The sequence below is a fragment of the Bufo gargarizans genome, chromosome 3 (genome assembly GCF_014858855.1).
Source record: "Bufo gargarizans isolate SCDJY-AF-19 chromosome 3, ASM1485885v1, whole genome shotgun sequence".
Taxonomy (NCBI): Eukaryota; Metazoa; Chordata; class Amphibia; order Anura; family Bufonidae; genus Bufo; species Bufo gargarizans.
Window position 1 is genome coordinate 471,268,675 of NC_058082.1, and position 23,964 is coordinate 471,292,638.

Here is a 23,964-nt window from a genome sequence, read left to right on the forward strand (position 1 = left end):
TTTATACACACCTGAGACCTAATTGATCCATAATTAGTCACACGTGAAGCTCATATGACAGGGCGACAACACTTATGTCTTGGCAAAAATTGACTCAATGGGCTTTACCAAGCTGTGAATATTAGAATACTTTTTGTCAGTTTCGTTTTGCACTGAAACATTATTACAAAAGCTGTTGGAATTAAAATGACCCATTTCTTGCAACAAAATCTTGATTAGAAATATATTTTAGTGGCACTTCAGGTCAATTTGTACACAAGCGACAAGACTTTTGTCAGGGACTGTATAGACGCACATCATTGGTGCGCTGCGTTCTACGGGCTGGGCGCGCTGAGCTGCTGTGCGTTCCGGATGGCGTCAATGTCATGTGACCTGGAAGCACGCGTTGCTGTGGGCGAAAGCCTTTGGAGTGCATCACCATGCTGCTGCGCAGCTTCGCATGATACAGGTGAGCAGAATTGGATGCAAACTTCTTACATCTGTTTGGTGGCCTAAATATGCCTGACTATTTTAGTATACACACACCTCCTGACGAAGCCAGTAGATGAAACGCGCGTCGAGGTGGACTTTTCAGTTTAGCGGTGCGTTCTCCATCCTGTCACAGGGTACTGTATGTACTATTGACATTGGTGATTTGCATTAGTTGATTTTGTTTTCATGTATGCATTTGTGGACATGAGGTATTTTCTGTTTTCCATTAAGCAATTGGTCAATGAATGTGCATCTATTCATATTGGGTAATCTATATATCATCTATTTGCTGTTATCATACATCCAGTACTCTGGATGTTTTTTTCCATTTATCAGCTTTTATATTTATTATTTTGCAAGTTTTTTTTGACCCATTGACTTATTGTTCTTTATTTTTGTATTTTTTTGTCTTTTGTTTCACAGTTACCTGTTTTGACTTTGATTGCAGACCACCGCGCCATGTGCACTCTGTATTGTTGGGGTTATCTTCATTAATATCCTGCATGTTTTGAGATACTTTTTTCTATATTTGTGATTTTTGGACAAATAAAACAAGTGAGATTTTTTATATCTTAGCCTGCTCGATTTTCCTTATTGAGGTTTAATCCATCTAGGAGCATGTCTGTGGCGGATGGCTCATGGGCAGGGGAGCCGGTTAGGCTCAGCAGTGTGTATGCCCCTCTGGTAAGGAATGAGTGCTTGAAACTTTTCCCAGCTTGTCACCACTAGGGCAGTAGTGTAGTAGGGAGGAAACTTTAACTTTCCCATAGAAGAAGACAGGCACACCTTTGCAAGAACCGTTTTGGATGCTTCCTCAAAACCGTTCAATCAAGACGGTGACGCAGGTGTCCTTGTTGGATGCTGTGAGCTACATGGAGACTGGCTCTGTTAATTACAGTTGGAGCCGCCCCGATGGCTCACAGAAGTATTACTTTGATTTTGTGTTCACGTCTCAGGTGGGGAAACACCTTCAGTGTCCCATGGTCCCCTGCTTCTTCTCTGACCGCAGAAACATTAGTCTGCAGACAGTTCTGGGCAACGGTTTTTGCTCCTGATCAGGCTTCTGGAATCTTAACTCTGCCCTGCTGCAAAGGGAGGAGGTGATGAAGGAATGCCTATTTTGTGTGAAAGAATATTACATGACACTGCTGAATGGTGGGAGTATGTTAAAGTCAAATTTTGCAGTTTCTTTCAGGTGAAAGGTCGTCAACAAGTGAGTAAGGCTACTTTCTCTGCTTTTCCGGGATCCATCACAGATCAGCAAAAAACGCTTCTGTTAGACTAATACAAGCAGCTGCATCCGTTACGAATGGATCCGGTTCTATTAGCTCTAAAATAGCTAATAACATGACTGATCCGGCACTAAAACCAATGTAAGTTAATGGGTGACGGATCAGTTTTCTTTTGTGTCTGAGAAAACGGATCCGTCTTGCTCCGCATCCCATGACACACTCAAAAATGCTGCTTGCAGCGTTTTTCTATCCAGTATGGAAACACAACCCAATGGAGCAGAATGCATTCTGTTCCATTCAGTTCAGTTTTGTCCCCATTGACAATGCATGAGGATATTGAGATCCTATGACGGAGCTCAATACCGGAAAGGAAAAGCACAGTTATGAAAGTAGCCTAAGTGAAAGAGGGACTTCAGGAGTCTGCAGAGCCAACTGTGTTCCTTGTAGGACCTTCACCAATGCCGCTGGGACATCAGGAATAAGCTGGAGGAGACCAAGAAGGGCATGAAAAAAAGTCCATGTGCATCCTCTTCCATTTCAAAGCACAGCACCTGGAGAAGGGTGAGAAATGCATAAAAAAAAAGACCCATGCCAGCAGTACACACACGGCCCTGACTTAACTACAAAACAGGAACAGAAACATCATGAAGGGGAAGGAGGGAGTAACGGGAGAATACTGCAGCAATCTCTACTCCCTGAAGACCACCAACCCAGATGCTGCCAATAAGTTCTGTCAGGTATCACTAACACCCTTGATTCTGTAGGTGTGGCAGCTATGGATGCCCCCTTGGCACTATATCCTTCAGACCCGGCAGGACCCAGAGAAATGATGGTCTTCCAGGAGAGCTCTACGTAGCGATGTGGAACATCATTGGCCTGGACATGTTGGAGCTGTACTAGGAGATGGTGGTGAAGGGCAGAATGCATCCATCATTCAGGGATGGAATGATCATGATCTTGTATAAGCGGAAGGAGAGACAGGATTTTAAAAACCGGAATTAGACTTACCGGTAATTCAGTTTCCATGAAATCACCATGACGGCCACAAGGAGATTGACCCATGACCTCTGTGGGGGCAGGAAACAGAGAAGAGGTTAAATTGCCCCCTCCCACCACCGCACCTCAGTGTTCCAAAGATATCAAGTGCCAGAAGTGTCCTAGTATTTCCCAGTATTACACCATACCAGAAAAATACCGGTGAAAAACAAAATTTCAACAAAATTTCAACAAAATTTCAACAAAAGAAGGGGAGGGAATGTATGGGCCGTCATGGTGATTTCATGGAAACTGAATTACCGGTAAGTCTAATTCCGGTTTTCCCATATCATCACCATGACGGCCACAAGGAGAGTTATAAAATTATTTTTTATGGGTGGGGGCAACCGCCTGGAGAACCTTCTGACCAAAGGAGAGGCCAGAGGTTCCAGACAAGTCCAAACGGTAATGTTTCACAAATGTGTGAATACTAGACCAGGAGGCGGCCCTGCATATATCATCCAGGGAGGCCCCTGCTCTTTCAGCGAAGGTAGTAGATACAGCTCTGGTAGAGTGGGCTCTAATATTGGAAGGAGGATCCAGATTCTGGTTCTTATAACATAAGGTAATAGTGTCCTTAATCCATCTTGCAATGGAGGATTTTGAGGCCCTGGATCCCTTATTCCTTCCAGCAAATTGGACAAGCAGACTGTCAGACTTCCTGAAGTCCCTAGTGGCTTCCAAGTATCTAATAACTGCACGCCTAACGTCAAGGAAATGAAATTGCTCTTCTTCCTGATCCTTGGGATTGTTGAAGAAGGATGGAAGTAGGATCTCCTGGCCTCTGTTGCGGTCTGAGGCCACCTTTGGCAGGAAACCTGGGTCTAGTTTAAGCACAATCTTATCCTCAGTGATGGTAAGGTATGGTTCCCTAATGGAGAGAGCCTGAATCTCTCCCAGTCTCTTGGCAGAGGTAATTGCTATAAGAAAGGCAGTCTTGAATGAAAGCAACTTGATTGAATAATCCTCCAACGGCTCAAATGGGGAACACATAAGATTGTTGAGAACTAAATTTAAGTCCCAGGTTGGGCTGCGGGACCTAAGTGTGGGTCTCAGTCTACGTGCAGCTCTAATGAATCGTTTGATCCATCTATGGTCTGCCAGGTCGGAATCAAAGAAGGCGCTCAATGCCGAAACTTGAACCTTTAAAGTGGATGGAGAAAGGCCCATGTCCAGGCCCTTTTGTAGAAATTCCAGAACTTTCTGGATACTGGGCCCCACGGAATTTGGATTTTCCTCGCCCGACCATGAGCAGAATCTCTTCCAGATCTTCAGGTATATCGCTGAAGTGACCTTTTTCCTAGAACATCTCAGGGTGGCTATAACCTGGTCTGACAGGCCCTGAGACCTTAAGAGGGAGACCTCAGGATCCAAGCCGTGAGCTTCAGGAACTCCGGATGAGGATGTAGCAAAGGACCCTGGTATAGGATGTCCCCCCTGAGTGGGAGTCTCACTGGTTCGTCTATTGCTAGCTTTAATAGAGGGGCGAACCAACTCCTCTTGGGCCAGAACGGAGCGATCAGTATTACCGTGGTTCTCCCCTCCTGAATCTTCTGAATGACCCTCGGGATGAGCGGCAATGGAGGGAATGCGTACCCTAGATCCCAGCACCATTTTAGGGAGAAGGCGTCTACTCACCAGGGATGGTCCCCAGCATTTAGGGAGCAGAATGTTTGCACCTTCGTATTTCTCCTTGATGCAAACAGGTCTATTGTAGGAAGCCCCCATCTTCGGGTTAGCATATTGAAGACCTCTGGGTTCAGTGCCCACTCTGTATGATCTATTACCTGTCTGCTCAAAAAGTCCGCTTCTAGATTCAGGGATCCCTTCAGGTGCATTGCTGAGATGGACTTTAGTTCCTTTTCTGCAAAGGAGAAGATCTCCTCTGAGATACTCTGGAGTCTCCTTGATCGAGTACCCCCCTGGTGTTTTAGGTAGGAGACCACAGTCACGTTGTCCGATAGGACCTTCACGTGCTGATTTCGTATCAATTGCTTGGCGGCGAGAAGGGCTTCTCTTACTGCATACAGCTCCCTGAAATTTGAAGACTGAGCAGATATCAGACGCTTCCACGTTCCTTGGAAATAGGCTCTGTCGATTTTTGCTCCCCAACCGGATTGGCTGGCGTCCGTGAAGACTGTAATCGTCGGTGATCTGATCCATGGGACTCCCTGTGACAGATTCCTCTCCTTCGTCCACCATGAGAGGGACTTCTTTACTAATCCTGGGATTGGGAGCTTGGAGTCCAGAGAACCCTTCTTCTTGTTCCAGTGGGACAATAGCCAGGTCTGAATCACACGGCAGTGAGCCTGTGCCCACTCGACCGAGGGTATACAGGAGGTTAGGAGGCCGATTAGGCTCATTGCTTCCCTCACTGAGCATTTTTTCCCCCGTTGGAAGTGCCTCACCTTGTTTATCAGGGACTGGATTTTGCTCTGTGGAAGAAAGGTTGACTGAGTTACGGAGTCTAGAGTAACTCCCAGAAATCTCACCTTCTGGGATGGAACCAACATTGACTTGGGTTCGTTCACTATCCAACCTAGTTGAGATAGGCGGGACAGAAATACTTCCAGGTCCGACAGCAGGAGATCTTTTGAGTCCGCTATGACTAGGAAATCGTCCAGATATGGCACTATATTTAATCCCTCCTGTCTGAGAGGGGCTATCATCTCTACCACAAGTTTGGTGAAGAGCCTTGGAGCGGCTGAAATCCCGAAGGGCAGTGCTATAAACTGGAAATGACGAATCCGATTGGAAGGGTCTAGGACAGCAAACCTTAGAAACCTCTGGTGATCTGGGTGAATGGGGACGTGCAGATAGGCATCTTTCAGGTCGATCGAGCACATAAATGCCCCTAGCTTTATCAACGGCACTAAGGATCTGAGAGACTCCATCTTGAACTTCCTGTAAAGAATAAACTTGTTCAGTTGTTTTAAGTTTATGATGGTCCGGAAGTCTCCTTCCTTTTTCCTTACTAAGAATAGGGTTGAATAGTACCCCTGACCCCTCTGAGATGCGGGGACCGGGATTACAGCACCCTTCTTCACCAAGTCCTGGACTCCTTGAAAGATGTTTAGGTTGGAGAGTCTGGTAGGCAACCTCGTGATGACGAATCTTGCAGGGGGGAGAGAGGTGAACTCGATCCTGTAACCTTGCTGAATGATGTCCAGGGCCCAGGGATTTCTTGATGTTAATGACCATGGACCCAGGAAATCCTTCAGTCTCCCCCCTACAACGGCGTCATTGTTTGTCCTCAGATTTGGACTGGGGCTTGAGAAGGAAGCCCCTTCCTCTACCCCCTTTGGGATAAGACCAGCGGCCTGACTTGCCTTTCCCTCTAACAGACTTATTCTGTCCGCCGTAGGACCGAAAGGACTGATTCTTCCTAAAGGACCTTTCCTCTGGGAATCCCTTTTTCTTGTCGGCCGCCTTCTCAAGTATCTCGTCTAGGACCGGCCCGAATACATATTCTCCTGAAAAGGGGATGGATATCAGTTTTAGCTTAGAGATTCTATCGCCCGACCAGGACTTCATCCACAAAGTCCGACGAGCCGCATTGGACAACCCTGCCTCCCTAGCACAGAATCTGATAGACTCAGCAGATGCATCTGCCAGGAACCCTGTAGCTGATTTGAGTAGCGGTATGGACTGCAGGATCTCTTCCCTGGAGGTCTTCCTGCTTAGGTGGTTCTCAAGTTCCCCTAACCACAGGTACATAGACCTGGCTACCGATGTTGCCGCAATGTTGGTCTTGATGTTAAACATGGAGGCCTCCCAAGCTTTCCTTAAAAGGGCATCTGCCTTTCGCTCCATGGTGTCCTTCAATTGGGCAGCATCCTCAAACGGCAGGGCAGTTTTTTTGTTAACCTTTGCCACCTGCACGTCAACTTTAGGGGTCCCGTCAAACAGCTTAGACTGAGAGGGGTCGAATAATAATCGATTTTTAAACTCTTTGGAAATCCCCAATCGTTTCTCAGGTTCTGACCATTCCTCCAGAATCATTTGTCTAATGTGTTCGTTTATGCGGAAGACCCTGGATTTTTTCACCTTGAGTCCCCCAAACATTTCGTCCTGAATAGAAACGGACCTAGGGGTCTCTTCAATCCCCATTGTTGCTCTGACTGCCTTTAACAAGTCATTCATCTCCTCCGAGGAAAAATAAAACTTCCTATTATTTTCGTATACCTCCCCCTCAGAGAGAGATGGATCATCCTCCCACTGCGTGGAGGTAGAAGCTTTATCGCCTGCGTCCTCGGATCCGGAAGAAAAAATCCTGGAACGCGGACGCTTGCGAGAAGGCTCGTCCTGGGATCAGACTGAGCAACTCTAGCGGCCCGAATTTCTTCCTGAACCACCGATCTGATATTTTCCATAAGGGACGACTGTTCCTCCTGGATTACATCAGAAATACATGCTTTACAAAGCTTCTTTCCATAATCGTCAGGCAGTTTCCTTGCACAAGAGATGCAGCGAGGAGGTTTTTTAAGCTTTTTTTGCGCCTCTTTAGCCTGAAACAGATATGGAAATAGCGGTATCAGAAAATAAGGCTTTGGCAAAGAAAGAATATCGTGCCATAAGACAAACGGATCCCCAGAGGGATACTTACAGGAGGCAGAGGGGGAGCATCCAGCTCCATAACAGTTTGTACCTCAGGACCTGACATTCTGTAGGGTAAAATGCAGCTGCAGTACTCACAGACCTCAGATCAGCGTCCTTATGTCAGCTCCCGCTTTTTATTTAAACTACTCTGCTCCTGCGCTTTACTTCCGGGTTGCGGCAGAACCCGGAAGTGACGTCACCGACGTCGGCGTGCGCACACGCCAGCCGCTACCAGCCCGACCCACAGGGGAGGAGGAGGAGGAGAATTGCGGCCCGGGAGCAGGCTCCAGACCAGCCGGAGCGAGTCCTCCCGATACCCCCCAGCCCAGCATGAGCACGCGGCCGCCGGCGGACTGGGGGAGCTCCGATGAGCCTCAGGTAACCAGGAGGCCCCTGGAGACAACGAAAAAATAATAAAACAAAATCCTATCTTCATCTCCCTGCCGCCGCAGGGAGACTCTTCTCTGACCCTGGCCACAGTGGGGACAGGAACACTGAGGTGCGGTGGTGGGAGGGGGCAATTTAACCTCTTCTCTGTTTCCTGCCCCCACAGAGGTCATGGGTCAATCTCCTTGTGGCCGTCATGGTGATGATATGGGAAAATTGGGGTCGCTTCTCTCTCCTGAACGTGGACTTTAAGATCCTTGTACAAATCATCTACCCAGATCAGACCTGTAGCAATTCTGGCCACAGGATCGCAGACAGCCTTGCCCTCATTAGGGACACCATATCAGTCTGCTCAGCTCCTCCTGCTCTATAACATGCTGCCTGCAGCTCAGACAACATGTACAATAATAAAGGTTTTATGTAGGTAATGAAGTGGAAGCCCCATAGTGTCTAAGATGTTAAAACATAGGGGGTCATTCATCAAATCTGCTATGCCAGTTTTGTGGCGTAGCCTGTGTGCGACATTTGGTGCATATTTTTACAACGTTTGCTGACCCTCACCATTTAGAAGTGGAGTAGAAATTAGGTCAAGATTTCAGATTAGCGCACCTTTAAGTCTCATTTTTAAAAAGTCCCAGCTTCACACCAGGCGACCCCCTGGTGTACTTTTACAGCAATGAGCAGGCATGTACCACATTGCACTTGCGCCAAATATATTACTAATATGTGCCATTTCATAAATTGTGCAACCTCACAAAGCAAAGACAGACTTCAAACTGACACCAAAACCACCACAAATGATAAATTCCCCCCACAGTGTTACCCATCGTAACTAACCTGACCTCCTCACATTTCATTGTTACCTCTAGTAAGGCCTCTTTCACACTTGCGTTGTCCGGATCCGGCGTGTAATCCACTTGCCGGAATTACACGCCGGATCCGGAAAAACGCAAGTGTACTGAAAGCATTTGAAGACGGATCCGTCTTCAAAATGCGTTCAGTGTTACTATGGCAGCCAGGACACTATTAAAGTCCTGGTTGCCATAGTAGGAGCGGGGAGCAGTATACTTACAGTCCATGCGGCTCCCGGGGCGCTCCAGAATGATGTCAGAGCACCCCATGCGCATGGATGACGTGCCATGCGATCACGTGATCCATGCGCTTGGGGCGCCCTGACGTCACTCTGGAGCGCCCCGGGAGCCGCATGGACGGTAAGTATGCTGCTCCCCACTACACTTTACCATGGCTGCCAGGACTTTAGCGTCCCGGCAGCCATGGTAACCATTGAGAAAAAGCTAAACGTCGCATCCGGCAATGCGCCGAAACGACGTTTAGCTTAAGGCCGGATCCGGATCAATGCCTTTCAATGGGCATTCATTCCGGATCCGGCCTTGCGTCAAGTGTTCAGGATTTTTGGCCGGAGCAAAAAGCGCAGCATGCTGCAGTATTTTCTACGGCCAAAAAACGTTCCCTTCCGGAACTGAAGACATCCTGATGCATCCTGAACGGATTTCACTCCATTCAGAATGCATTAGGATAAAACTGATCAGGATTCTTCCGGCATAGAGCCCCGACGACGGAACTCTATGCCGGAAGAAAAGAACGCAAGTGTGTGAGAGCTAAATCAAATTCCTGTATGGAACTTTGTAGAATTGCTAAAAAATAAATAAATAAAAAGAAACTGAAAACCAAACTATAGATAGAAAGCAAAGAAAACGTACAGTGTGCGTTCCTCCGAAACATCCCATCACAGGTTAGTCTGTTGCAGCAGATTAAAGACCTCTCTAGTATCAGAAAGATTAAGGCCGCTCACAGGAAAAATATAATACTATACAAGGGGCTACATCTGTTTAGATTTTAATCTATCCCCGTCTATTGAATTTATGCTGTTTCAACATTATTTGCTTAGAGAATTCAACCCTCGGGATATCAGAGGGAATCATCTATCACTTGTACACAGAAGAATACATGAGATAAACTCTGCATGCAATGCGAAAAATCAATCTAGTTATTTGGCTTGAAGACTATGCAGACATTAGAGACGTGGTTATATAATTGCTTTTAGCAAAATATTTAATAAACATTTTCCCCTGAACATGTGTGCTTGGCTTCCCAGCTGTGACTTGAAAGCGAAGTGCAAAGAATGCCACAGAGACGGAGCCGTGCCTCTTATTAATACATTTAATAGATTTTTAGCACATTTTAATTTCACAGTGTAAAGGTGGAATGAATGGCACTGCGGAAATGCATCATTCATTATTTACCTGCCTGACATAAATATTCATGACATACTTCAAGTCTGACAAAGCTTTTCTAGAAAACTATGATACAGAAGTGTGGGGGGTAGATCCTTCAGCTTCTTTTCTACCTACATCTTTAGAGCCATTGTCTGTCTTGGGTCTCCGACAACGGTGATTCCAGAATTTACCTTTAGTGGCGACCTCTGGTGGTCGTACCTTGTGAATGACGGAGAAAGAAATTCAGCTCATAATTGGACTACTGCCGAATGTTCAGTTTCAAAACATATAGTGAATTTTGAAAACATTTAAAATGGGTATTTCAGTTCGAAAATGTTCTCTTTTATCCACTAATTGAGGATAACTGTTCGATCGGTGGGGGTCTGACTGATGGGAACCCCACTAATTACAAGAATGGGAATCCTGTGACCCCATATGAAGGCAGTGTAAGGCCTCTTCCACGTGACCGTATTTATTTTGCGGTCTGCATAAAATACGAATGACATCAGTGTGCATTCTGTAGAACAACCCCTAATAGAACAGCACTATCCTTGTCTGTAATGCGGACAATAATAGGACATGTTCTATTTTATTGCGGAATGGAAATACGGAAATGGAATGCACACGGAGTACCTTCGGGTTTTTTTGTGGACCCTTTGAATGGTTCCGTATACGGTCCGCCAAAACGGAACAGACACGGAAAGAAAATAAATTTGTTTGCAAAAGGGGTAAGGTTGAGCATGTGCACCAGCGATCCATTCATCTCTATAGGACTGTCAGAGACAGGAGAGTACACAGCTCAGCTATGTACGGCAGCTCCATAGACTTTGAATGTACCAGTGGTGCGCATGGTCGATCATCTCTACTTTCAAATGGGGGACACAGGAGTCACATTCTTAGGGATCATTCACATCACCATACACGCTTAGTGCTCAGGCTGCGGACTGCAAATACCGCGTGTACTCTGTATTGCGGTGCAGACCCATTGACTTGAATGGGTCCACGATCCGCAAGATACAAGCGAAGATAGGACTGCACTTATGTTTTGCGGTGCGCAGGCACGGACCTGAAAGGCCACTTAAGCGCTTTGTACTGCTTCCGATCCGCAAAAGATAAGTGAAGTCCTATCTTTGGTCGTATCTTGCGGATTGCGGGCCCATTAGAGACCGCACTGAGCCCCTACGTTTGCATGAGCCCTTATGATCAGTGTGTCTCATCAGTCTGACTCCCACCAATTCGGCCAGTTATCCCCTATTCAATGCAAAGGAGATAACGCATTCTAAGGCTCCATTCACACGTCCGTTATAACACTCCGTTTCCGTTCCGTTTTAAATCAGAACGTTTTTTCGGATCCATTAATTTCAATTGCCTCAGCGAGAATGCGGACACCAATCATAGTGCTTTCCGAATCACTGAATCCGTTCCGTTTTCCTATTTTCGAGTATGCGGATCCTGAAAAAAAAAATGAAGCTTGTCCTACTTTCTGTCAGTTTTTCTGGTCCGTTGTCCATTCAAGTCAATGGATCCGCATAAAAACTGATGACATGCACAAAACCATCCGAATGTCATCAGTTTTTTAACTTATCAGTTGACAGGAAACAAAAAAAAAATATTAAGTCCAGCCCTCAGTGCCTGTGGTGAGAGAAGTTCAGGTCATCTTCTGCTCTCCTGCAAAATGGCATATGAAGTGGACCGATTGATCACTATGATCCAGGTACATTATCCAAGTCTTCAGACATGACGATCAGTGAGAACTGTAGAAAACTAAGCTAGCAAGGCAGAGATTTCTTACACAGCTCCTACTACACCAAAAGCACAATAAAATGGCACCTGTTCTAGAAGATGTCCTCTGTTTTCATCTGTTTTTTATTTTTTTTTGGTACCCTAGCAACATCTATTCCTCCTCCTCTTTTTTCTTTTGGAAAAAAAAACAAAAAAAAAAAAAATGAAATCACGGAACGGATTCGGAAGCACTTTAGTAAAAAAAAAAACTGAAGGTTGTACTGAAAAACGGATCAGCAAAAAAAAAGGAACGTTTATCTGGAAAGGTAAAAATACTGACATGTGAATGGACCCTAACCAGAATAATCCTGAGGCAGTCCAAGAAGGAATAGCAGTGTAGGAATAGAAGGGGGTAGTTTAAAGGGATTTTAACCACTACATAGGGGACAGAGACCTTTCTGACCACATCCATGTATGCCATCAGTAATAAAGCACACCTTAAATAAAACACTTTAAACAACTCCTGAGGCACATGCAAACTAATCTCCAAGTGCTGACCAGCAAGCAAATGTCCTGCAAACTTAGCGGGCACCCCTCCCATCTTTACATAGGGAATCAAACATTGTCCTTTTCTCTAGTTTACCACACACATGGATGGTCTTTAGTCTCAAAGTCCCAGGGCAGTTTTTGTTATATCATTATTCCCATTACTAATATCTACAGGTACCTTCCATGGGATTCCTACCTATGATGTGTCCGTCTTCTGCATTCCATCATGTCGCAAACGTGGCACAAGTCAGTTTACAATTCAAAAGTAAATCTCCACCTCTGACTAACCCTGTCTGAAAATGGAAAAGCTTGAAATATACCTTGAATGAGAGCTCCTGTGAGCAGGGCCCTCACCCCTCTTGTTTTAATGGTTGATTTGTTTATTACAATGTAATGTAGGATTCTGTTTCTACCTGAACCCTTTGATTGTAAAACACTGCAGAATATGTTGGTGTCATTTAAATAAACATGATTTTTACACTACAATTGTGCATTTTGGAAACCATCAACAAGTGGGGTAGGTGTTGTTGACAATTATTTCTTTGTTCTACCTATGGCTTGTGTATACCTAAAGAATTATGGCTTATTGATAAATACTGTAGTTTTTTTTTACACATTAAACATAGGAAAAAATAAAAAGATATCCCAGCACTTCATCTCCTCCTATTGCAATTTAAATTGAGAAATATATAAAGCAATCTTCTCTATGTGTCCCTGGAGATGATCCTCGTCTCCTTCCTCCTCCTCGGTATTCTATGTCTGGCTGTAAGTCAGGAGGCTTCAGCAGGAGCCTCCCCTCACTGCTCTCTGTGCAACAGGACACACATTTACATTAATCCCCGTGGCAGGGGCGGATTGGGAACCTAAAGTGCCCCTGGAAAAATACTTAAAAGTGGCCCCATGTTTTAGGAGGGTCTAAATTGACAGGAGGTGGGGCAACAAAAGTAGAGGGGTCAGCAATACCATAGCGCAAAATACCATATACCACAGTGCCGCACGATATATTGCCCCAAAAGCCGTCCCTCGCAGTTGGCCATCAAAAGCAGCTATATTCTGTCCTGCTCCTCCAGTTGTCTCTGATTAAGATATGGAGCAACGCGCTTAGGAGGTGAGATGCGGGACATAGTTGAATTCAGGAGGGCATGTCGCTGTCCGGGTACAGTACCCGATTCTCAAAGCGTTAATTACCACAGAGAGTTTATTGTGTATCCAGCCAGCAGCAGTGATGGGGGCTTGGGCGGCCCCCTGGGCATCAGACCTTCAGGAGATTTCACTGTAAGGTCTATGGCCAATCCGCCCCTGCCCTGCGGTCTCTTCTGTGTGGACAGCTGTCCGGTATATTGTGTAGGATTTATGATTTTTCTCTAGTTTTACTGTTTTGTGAGGAAAAAAATACTACAAAGTAAGGATGTTTTCAAAGATCATAGTTAGTTTATGATTTGAAATTAACAAAAATAAAATGCAAAGTGAATGAACAAAAGAGAAATCTAAATCAAATCAATTTGTTGTGACCACCCATTGACTTCAAAGAAGCATCAGTTCTTCTAGGTACACTTGCACACAGTTTTTGAAGGTGCTTGGCGGGGAGGTTGTTCCAAACATCTTTGAGAACTGCAACGCTGTGTTGTGCGCATTGGCCTGAGGGGATTGTCGGATATAGCACCCGATGCAGTAGCAATGCCACTTTACTCTGCTCTTATATGAATCTTTGAGAACTAACCACAGATCTTGGGTCGCACTGTAGAGCCCAGTGTCAGAAAGCTGGGTTTGTGTCCGAGATCTTGGGTCTTCCAGCAGGACAATGACCCCAAACATATGTCAAAAAGCACCCAGAAATGGATGGTAACAAATGTTCTAGAGAGTTCTGAAGTGGCCAGCAATGAGTCCAGATCTAAATCCCATTAAACACCTGTGGAGAGATCTTAAAATTGCTGTTGGGAAAAGGCGGCCTCCCAATAAGAGAGACCTGGAGAAGTTTGCTAAGGAAGAGTGGTCCAAAATTCCGGTTCAGAGGTGTCAGAAGCTTATTGATGGTTATAGGAAGCGACTGATTTCAGTTATTTTTTCCAAAGGGTGTGCAACCAAATATTAAGTTAAGGGTGCCAATAATTTTGTCCAGCCCATTTTTGGAGTTTGGTGTGACATTATGTCCAATTAGCCTCTTTTTCCTCCTTTTTTGGTTTTGTTCCAATACACACAAAGGAAATAAACATGTGTATTTCAGGGGTGCCAACATTTACAGCCATGACATAAAACTTGGAAAAAATAGGACTGCACTCTAGAATAAAAGTGAAATAAGTGAACTTTTATTCACCCATAATATGGCAACCTTACACACACACACATTAAGTTCTGCCCATAATTATTCATACCCCTGGCAAATTTTTACTTAAAGTTACTTTTATTCAACCAGCAAGTAATTTTTTGACGGGAAATGACTTGGGTGTCTCCCAAATGATAATAAGACGATGTACAAGAGGCATTATTGTGGGGAAAAAAAAAACATTTCTCAGCTTTTATTTACATTTGAGCATAAAGTGTCCAGTCCAAAATTATTCGTACCCTTCTCAATAATTAATAGAAAAGCCTTTTAGGCTATTACAGCAATCAAAGGCTTCCTATAATTGCAGACCAGCTTTTTACAAGTCTCCACAGGTATTTTTGCCCATTCATTTTTAGCAATGAGCTCCAAATTTTTCAGGTTGGAGGGTCGTCTTGCCATCATCCTGATCTTTAGCTCCTGGACTGGAGACTGGCTGGGCCACTCCAAAACGTTAATGTTGTTGTCTGCTAACCATTTCTTCACCACTTTTGCTGTGTTTTGGGTCATTGTCATGCTGAAATGTCCACTGGTGTCCAAGGCCAAGTTTCTCTGCAGACTGCCTGATGTTGTAGTTGAGAATCCTCATGTATTTCTCTTTTTTCATGGTGCTGTTTACTGTGATTAGGTTCCCTGGTCCATTGGCTGAAAAACACCCCCAAAGCATTAGGTTCCACCACCATGTTTGACAGTGGGGATGGTGTCCTTTTTTATGCCAAATGAAGGAAACATTATTGTGATCAAACAATTACATTTTTGTTTCATCTGACCATAACACAGAAGACCAGAAGTCTTCTTCTTTGTCCAGATGAGCTTTTACAACGGCCAAGCAAGATTTTGGGTGCCTTATCTGGCGAAGTGGTGTCCTCCTTGGTCTGCATCTGTGGAACCCAGCAGTGTGCAGTGTCCGTTGGATTGTCTGCCTTGAGACATTGCCACCAGCAGAGCCCAGATTCACCAGGATGGCCTTGGTGGTGATCCTTGGATTCTTTTTCACCTCTCTAACTATCTTCCTTGCCATCACTGGTGTCACTTTTGCCTTCGACCACCCCCCATAACAGTGCGTCATCCACAGAGCCCCCCATAACAGTGCGTCATCCACAGAGCCCCCCATAACAGTGCGTCATCCACAGAGCCCCCCATAACAGTGCGTCATCCACAGAGCCCCCCATAACAGTGCGTCATCCACAGAGCCCCCCATAACAGTGCGTCATCCACAGAGCCCCCCATAACAGTGCGTCATCCACAGAGCCCCCCATAACAGTGCGTCATCCACAGAGCCCCCCATAACAGTGCGTCATCCACAGAGCCCCCCATAACAGTGCGTCATCCACAGAGCCCCCCATAACAGTGCGTCATCCACAGAGCCCCCCATAACAGTGCGTCATCCACAGAGCCCCCATAACAGTGCGTCATCCAGAGCCCCCCATAACAGTGCGTCATCCACAGAGCCCCCCATAACAGTGCGTCACCCACAGAGCCCCCCATAACAGTGCGTCACCCACAGACCACCATATGAGAGAGAGAGAGAGCAATAGATATACATACAGTACATACACATTAATAATATGTTTACACATAGCGTATATAATTTAAATTGTGGGCCACAGAGATGCGAAGGGAAAATCAGCAGTGTAATAAAGTAGCAGCAAAGTGGACTATTTCCCCAAAATCTTATCCCCATTTTGCAGGGAATTTGGCCTGTGATGATTATTTATTCTGTAGATTTCTATAGTGGGTTTCACTCTTTGCAAAGCACATGATGAAATCCACAGCTAAATACATGACAAATCCACGTGTAGCATATGCAGAGTTTGTCATGAAATTCTATTATGGAAAACCTGCCACATGTGGCCACAACATAACAGCAGCCTTCCGGTGAGACTGCATAACCTAAAAACGAACTAAAGAGTAAATTACAATAACAAACAGTTTTCCTTTTTCATCTGAAGAATGGTCTAGTGTAGTCCCCGTGTTTTATGTGAACTCGACCTTCATGGCGTATCATTACATTGGTGGGTGGTCTGGTGAGCGCTTATCCCCTTCATAGCTCACCAAGCACGGCGCTATAAACCTGGTTCAGTAGCCCTTTCCCTTTTAAAAGAATGGAGCTGCAGTACCAGACACAGCCACTGCGGGGACGTGGTGCTTGCTGGAGCACTAGGGCCCCTTTAACCAGCTTCTCTGTGGGGACTGAAGCCAGTTAGACCCCCCACCAATATGATAGTGATAGCCTTTCCTAAAGATAGGCCATCAATATCAAAGTAAAAAAACAACAACAAAAACAGAACCCCCCCCCTTTAATGTGAGCATTAAAACAATAAAAGACAACTTTATGTGACTATTACATTTTATAAGCGTAGCCGCCAAAGTATGTACAGTGCCAGGAAATAATTATATGTATCAATGTAATAAAAAAGCCTCACACATGAACCCTGGTCATTTATTAGCTACTTTACACACAAACGCATCAGATGTCATTTGTATCTGTGCTACACTGTGCACGTGGCGCCTATATGTGTCACCGCTGGTAGATAAGTGTGTGCCCAGCCTGATCTGCGCCTGCTCCGCTCTCAGATCCGCTCTATACTTTTTTACCTGTTCCCTTGTATCTGACGTGCAGTCAGTCGCACTGGTGACTTTTTTCCCTGCCTCGCAGTTCAGGGTCAAATCCATTTCGACTTCACTTGCTGCCGTTGATGCCAAGTCTCTTAAGGCGAACAGCTCTTCTTCCAGCGACTGCGCCAGGTTCATGGCCATACTATTCCGGTCACCCTGTCTCATCACATTTACCACACAGGTTGGCGGGAGAAGGCATTTCAGGCTGTGGAGACACTGGAGAAGAACCGAATCGTTTCTGCAAAAAAAAAAAAAAAGAACAAAAAAAAAAAATTTAAATTAATTCAATAGGAAAGACCCTCTACAAAAAACTATTCGACTTGTTGACACATGCACATTAAAATGTCTCCACTTCTTTCAGTCTGGTTGAACAGAAGACAATGGGGCAGATTGACCACATAAGGACACAACGCTACTTATGCAAACTGTTTTGCCCAAGTGGAGTTTGTCTGCCGGCCTTAACGCATGGTGTGTGGGAGGGGGGGGGGGGGGATACGTGGTCAGGAGCTCATGAATATTCAGGACTCATTATTATGTGCCGCAGGTGTTCAAATACATGATTTTGGCAGGGTCAGGTACTGAAAAGTGACCCAGTATTTTACTAAGACCTGTCACTAGTTTATGTTGCTCTTAGTAAGCGTCCATTCACAATGTTGCGGAAAGAATCCGGACCCATTCATTCTCTATGGGGCCAGAAGAGATGCGGACAGCACACAGTGTGCTGTCCGCATCCGCATTTCCAGAGCGCGGGCCCGATCTTCCGGTCCGCGGCTCCCGAAAAAAATAGAACATGTTCTATTCTTGTCCGCCAGAGCCATAGCAACCATCGGCACCCTGCAACCGTATCGCGGGGAGCAGATGGGGCGAGAGAGGGAGCTCCGTTCTCCGTAAACCGCTTCAACAACAGGTCATTTTCTGATGACATACATGGCAAGCATTGTGATCTTAGCATTAGAAGCCAGCACATACGTGGTCACTTGGGCACTCACTCTCACAAAAACATGGACTGACAACAAAAATGTATTTATTTTTTTACACAGAAAGAAGCTGCGGAAGTCCGCAATCTCTGTAGGGAAGACGTAACATTAGATGTCAGCCATTCAAATGAACAGGTAACCATGTAATGCATGGACCGGTTGTGCCAGCATCTGGTTTATAGGCGGGCACATGGAGGGGTGCCAGACCTGAACCCGGACTTCTTCACAGAAGTTCGGGTTTGGGATCGGTGTTCTGTAGATTTTATTATTTTCCCTTATATCTTAACATAACATGGTTATGAGGGAAAATAATAGCATTGAAGTGAAAACTCAGCTCTGAAAAAGCTTTTATGCAGACGGATCTGCGGATCAGTCTGTGTGAAAGTAGCCTACGGCCACGGACCACCGATGCGGATGCCAATCCTGCGTGCATCCATGTTTTTTCACGGACCCATTGACTTGAATGGGTCTGTGAACCGTTCTCAGTCAAAAAAATAGGGCAGGTCATATTTTTTTTGACGGACAGGAAACACGGATCACGGATGCGGCTGCAAAAAGTCAATGGGTCAGCGAAAATAAAACGAAAAACGGCACAACGGCCACGGATGCCCACAACGGTCGTGTGCATGAGGCCTAAGGGTAAGTTCGTGAACACCCGTGCCCCCACACACACGCACACCAAATAAAGTTTAACACGCACGCACACACACACTCCTCTATGGCCCGCCGGATGAGGAGGCATACGCCCAGCTTGCCTCCGAGTCCGAGAGCTCCACTTTCCTTTTGTCATCCGCGTCCGCCTTATCATCTAGCGATGATTATGAGCCCCCAAGGCGGCGAAGACTCCGCCAGGCGACCGCCATGCTAGGGACCCTGTAGCCCACACTAGTACAAGCAGCTCTGGGGCTCGTACTAGTTTTCCGGCCCACCAGTTAAGTCCACCTGAGCCCCCTGCCGGTGAACCTGTCTGGTGTATCCCAGATTTCCACAGTGGGCTTCACTGAATACGACTACTTTAGTCTTTTTTTTTTCAGTGACCACTTTGTAAATCTGATGGTGGAGCAGACGAACCTGTACGCCCAACAGTTCGTTGCTCAAAACCCAGGCTCCTTTTTGGCTAGGCCCGGTGGCTGGACTCCGGTCAGTGCAGCCGAGATGAGGACGTTTTGGGGCCTTGTGCTGCACATGGGCCTAGTCAAGAAACCTAGTGTCAGGCATTACTGGAGTGGGGACGTCCTCTACCAGACCCCACTTTACAGTACGGCCATGACACGCTCCTGGTTTGAGGCCATTCTGGAAATGCCTGCATTATGCAGATAATGCAGCATGTCCCCCACAAGGTGATCCTTCCTATAACCGATCACTTTGGGGCCAAATGTGTACAGGCCTGTGTACCTGGAAGGGAGGTCGCAGTTGACGAGTCTCTCATTGCTTTCAAGGGGAGACTCATTTTCCGCCAGTATGTTCCCTCAAAGCGGGCGAGGTATGGTGTGAAGCTGTACAAACTTTGTGAGACTACCTCAGGGTACACTTACAAGTTTCGTGTCTACGAGATTCCCGTATTCAACCCCCAGAAAGTCCCCCCACTCTGGGCGTTAGCGGGAAACTTGTGTGGGACCTTATGCACCCAATGCTAGATAAGGGTTACCACCTGTACGTGAATAACTTTTATACTAGTAGCCCCTTGTTCCAGTCCCTGGCCGTCAGATCCATGTCCGCTTGTGGGACCGTGCGGAAAAATCTATGCGGCCTCCCTACCCACCCCCTCCAGGTACCTATTCCCAGGGGTGCGACCCGTGCCCTTACCAGTGGAAACCTGTTGCTGGTCAGATATAAGGACAAGATGGATGTCCTTGTACTGTTCATAATTCATGGTAATGGCATCACCCCTGTCCCTGTGCGAGGTACTGTGGCAACGGTCCTCAAGCCCGATTGTATCGTCGACTATAATCGGTATACGGTATATGCGCAACACCCGGGCATGGTACAAAAAAGTTGCGGTCTACTTGGTGCAGGTTGCCTTGGACAAATCTTTTGCACTATCCCGAACCGCTGGCAGCACAGGGACATTCCTCCAGTTCTATGAGGCAGTCTTCAAGGCCCTGATCTTTTCAGAGTAGCAGGCCAGAGTACCTCGGGAACTGGAGGTGCCCGAATGGTCCCTGGCCAACACTTTCCAGGTGTGGTCCCCCATACTGGGAAGAGGGGACAGACCCCAAAAAAGTGCAGAGTGTGTCACAGGAGGGGGATACGGAAGGACACCACTACGTCCCGATCATCAGGGCCTCTGCATTGACGGTTGCTTCAGGGAGTACCACACTTCTATGGAGTACTAAATTTATATCCCAATTTAGCCACTGACAATCAGATAAAAAACTATGGTTCTCAGACTTGACACAAAAAAATAATAATTCTCAAAATTATTTAGTAAAACTAAAATAAATAAAAGTAGACATATTAGGTATCGACGCGTCCGTAAGAATCTGCTCTATAAAAAAATATCCCATGACCTAACCCTTCAGATGAACGCGGTCCAAAAAATTTAATATTATTTTTTTGTCACCTTACATCACAAAAATTGTAATAGCAAGCGATCAAAGAGTCATATGCCCCCAAAAAAGATCCAATAAAACCGTGCTCTCATACCACAAAAAAATGAGCCCCTACATAAGATAATCGGCTAAAAACACACAAAAAATTACTCTTACACTATGGAGACACTAAATGGTTTTTTTTTGTTTATAAAAAGATAATATAGTGTAAAACATAAATAAAAAAAAAGTAGACACATTAGGTATCGCCACGTCCGTAAGAATCTGCTCTATAAAAATACCCCATGACCTAACCCCTCAGATGAACACGGTCAAAAAATGAATAAAAACTGTGCCAAAACAGCAATTTTGGGGCAAATGTTCCATATGTGGTCATAAACTGCTGTATGACCAAACGGCAGGGCGCAGAAGGAAAGGAACACCGTATGGTTTCTGGAAGGCAGATTTTGATGGCTTTTTTATTTTTGGCACCATGTCCCATTTGAAGCCCCCCTGATGCACCCCTAGAGTAGAAAATCCATAAAAGCGACCTCATCTAAGAAACTACACCCCTCAAGGTATTCAAAACTGATTTTGCAAACTTTATTAACCCTTTAGGTGTTCCTCAACAGTTTATGGCAAATGGAGATGAAATTTCAGAATTTCTATTTTTGGTAACCTTGCCTCACAAAAATGTAATATAGATAAACCAAAAATTATATGTACCCTAAAAATAGTCCCAACAAAACTGACACCTTATCCCATAGTTTCCAAAATGGGGTCACTTTTATGGAGTTTCTACTCTAGGGGTGCATTAGGGGGGCTTTAAATGGGACATGGTGTAAATAAACCAGTCCAGCAAAATCTGCTTTCCAAAAAACCACACGACGCACCTTTCCCTCTACGCCATACCGTGTGTCCGTACAGTAGTTTACGGCCACATATGGGGTGTTTCTGCAAACTACAGAATCGGGGGAATATAGCATTTTGTTTGGCTGTTAATCCTTGCTTTGTTAATGGAAAAAAATGAAAAATTTGCCAAGAAATCTAAATTCTGAAATTTTATCTCCATTTGCCATTTACTCTTGTGGAACACCTAAAGGGTTAACGTTTGTAAAATCAGTTTTGAATACCTTGAGGGGTGTAATTTCTAGAATGGGGTCATTTTGGGTGGTTTCTATTACGTAAGCCTCACAAAGTGACTTCAGACCTGAAAGTGGGTCTAAAAAGTGGGTTTTTGAAAATTTCTGAAAAATTTCAAGATTTGCTTCTAAACTTTTAAGCCTTGTAACATCCCCAAAAACTAAAATGTAATTTCCAAAATTATCCAAACATGAAGTAGACATATGGGGAATGTAAAGTAATAACTATTTTTGGAGGTATTACTATGTATTATAGAAGTAGAGAAATTAAAATTAGCAAATTTGGTAATTTTTCAAAATTTTGGGTAAATTTGGTATTTTTTTATAAATAAAAATGATTTTTTTTACTTCATTTTACTAGTGTCATGAAGTACAATATGTGACGAAAATACAATCTCAGAATGGCCTGGATAAGTCAAAGCGTTTTAAAGTTATCAGCACTTAAAGTGACACTGGTCAGATTTGCTAAAAATGGCCTGGTCCTTACGCTGGTTTTACGCTCTGTATGCGCGATTGTACGGGCGTTTGCAATCACGCATACAGAGACAAGCGAACGCCCATTGTCGCGCGTTCCCGCTGAAGTCTATGTACGGGAACGCGCGACAAGACGCCCCAAAGAAGCTCATGTACTTCTTGGGGCGTCGGGCGTTTTACAGCGCGATCGTACGCGCTGTAAAACGCCCAGGTGAGAACCATGCCGATAGGGAGGCATTGGTTTTTCCTTGTTGAGCGTTTTACAGCGCGTAGGAACGCGCTGTAAAACGCTCTGGCAGGAAAATAAATGTTGGTTTAAAATGATAGATAGACTGTCCTACATCTCCTGAAGCAGAGGTTTGTGGACTATACTATTATATTATGGGATATATAATTCATGTCTGGTGCCAAAGAAGAAGTACGAGTGGGGTGTTCTTTCCGGACAGACAACATAAATGTGGAACCTAGACGTGGAACATTACTTTTGTTCTAAGTTTACCTGTAAAACACAGTGAGATTTCCCTCACACGGTGTCTTGGGATCCCAAGTTAGGAGAGTCCCATAAATGGATCCATCTTTCTTACACACCAAAATTTCAGGTATGAGCTTCAGGGGCTCTCCAAGCATATGTGTCCTCATCCATTCCGTTACTGATGTTAATGTGAAATCTTGTGATAAGAGATGGAGGGAACATTTCTGAAATGCTGACAGGACTGCGAAAATATCTTCCAGACTCCAAGATCCTATTATCCGAAAACAAGAAAAAAAAGAACAAGGCTTTAAAATATTCTTTGTAGTTATTCTTACTTTTTTATTAGTCATCCAGGCAGGGGGAGCAGTGATTTTGTGAGAGGAACAAAATCTTGTAAAAGGGCAGCGGAAATATTCAATATGTTTTAATGAGGCTGTATATGAAGTTGTACAGATCCTTATAGGGGTGATCCCAGTAACAACATTCATCAGCTATCCAAAGGGTTGGGCTGAGGGGGCCCCCCACCAATCACGAGAGTTAGGGTCCCAGAGTCTCATGGAGTGGTAGTGCACACGTCTCCATCAGTCCCATAGTATTGAATGCAGCGCTAGTCACACAAGCGCAATGAAGCTCCATTCACACAGGGAATTGTGGAGGCCACCAAAGATCTTACATTTATCACTCACCTCATGGACAGATGATAGTTGTTATTAATGGGAAAACCCCTTTAACCACTTAAGGACCCAGCCTTTATTGGTCTCAATGACGAGATCTATTTTAAATTTTTCCATGTCTGGTTTCTGGAAAAACATTTAAAGGGGTTCTACAACTTTTTCTTACAATGATCTATCTTTTGGATAGATCGATCATTGGTGGGGGTTCGACACCTAGGACCCCCGCCGATCAGCTGTTTGAGAAGGCAGTGATGCTTGCAGTAGTGCCGCAGCTTTCTCGCTGCTTCCCCCAGGCCAGTAACGTAACAACTAAGGTCCCTTTCACACAAGCGAGTTTTCCGCGTGGGTTAAATCGCAGCATGCTCTATATTGTGTGTTTTTCACGCAACGCAGGCCCCATAGAAGTAAATGGGGCAGCGTGAAAATCGCAAGCAAGTGCGGTGCGATTTTCAATCATGGTTGCTAGGAGACTATCGGGACGAGGACCCGATCTTTATTATTTTCACTTATAGCATGGTTATAA

General features: G+C 45.1%; 2 protein-coding genes across 2 annotated transcripts in view; one reads left to right on the top strand and one right to left on the bottom strand.

Annotated features, from left to right (window-relative positions):
• Positions 1–23,964, top strand: part of MOSPD2 (motile sperm domain containing 2) — a 164,301-nt gene that overhangs the window by 4,099 nt on the left and 136,238 nt on the right. The gene's annotated exons all lie outside the window — the stretch shown is intronic.
• The window catches only part of FANCB (FA complementation group B), a 30,737-nt gene continuing 23,747 nt past the window's right edge, over positions 16,975–23,964 (bottom strand). Inside the window, exons 8-9 of the mRNA XM_044283707.1 lie at positions 22,795–23,038; positions 16,975–17,409 (exon numbers count right to left, since the gene is read on the bottom strand). Coding sequence (XP_044139642.1) covers positions 16,992–17,409; positions 22,795–23,038 — 662 coding nt within the window. The 3' untranslated portion in view covers positions 16,975–16,991. The remainder of the gene's footprint in view (positions 17,410–22,794; positions 23,039–23,964) is intronic.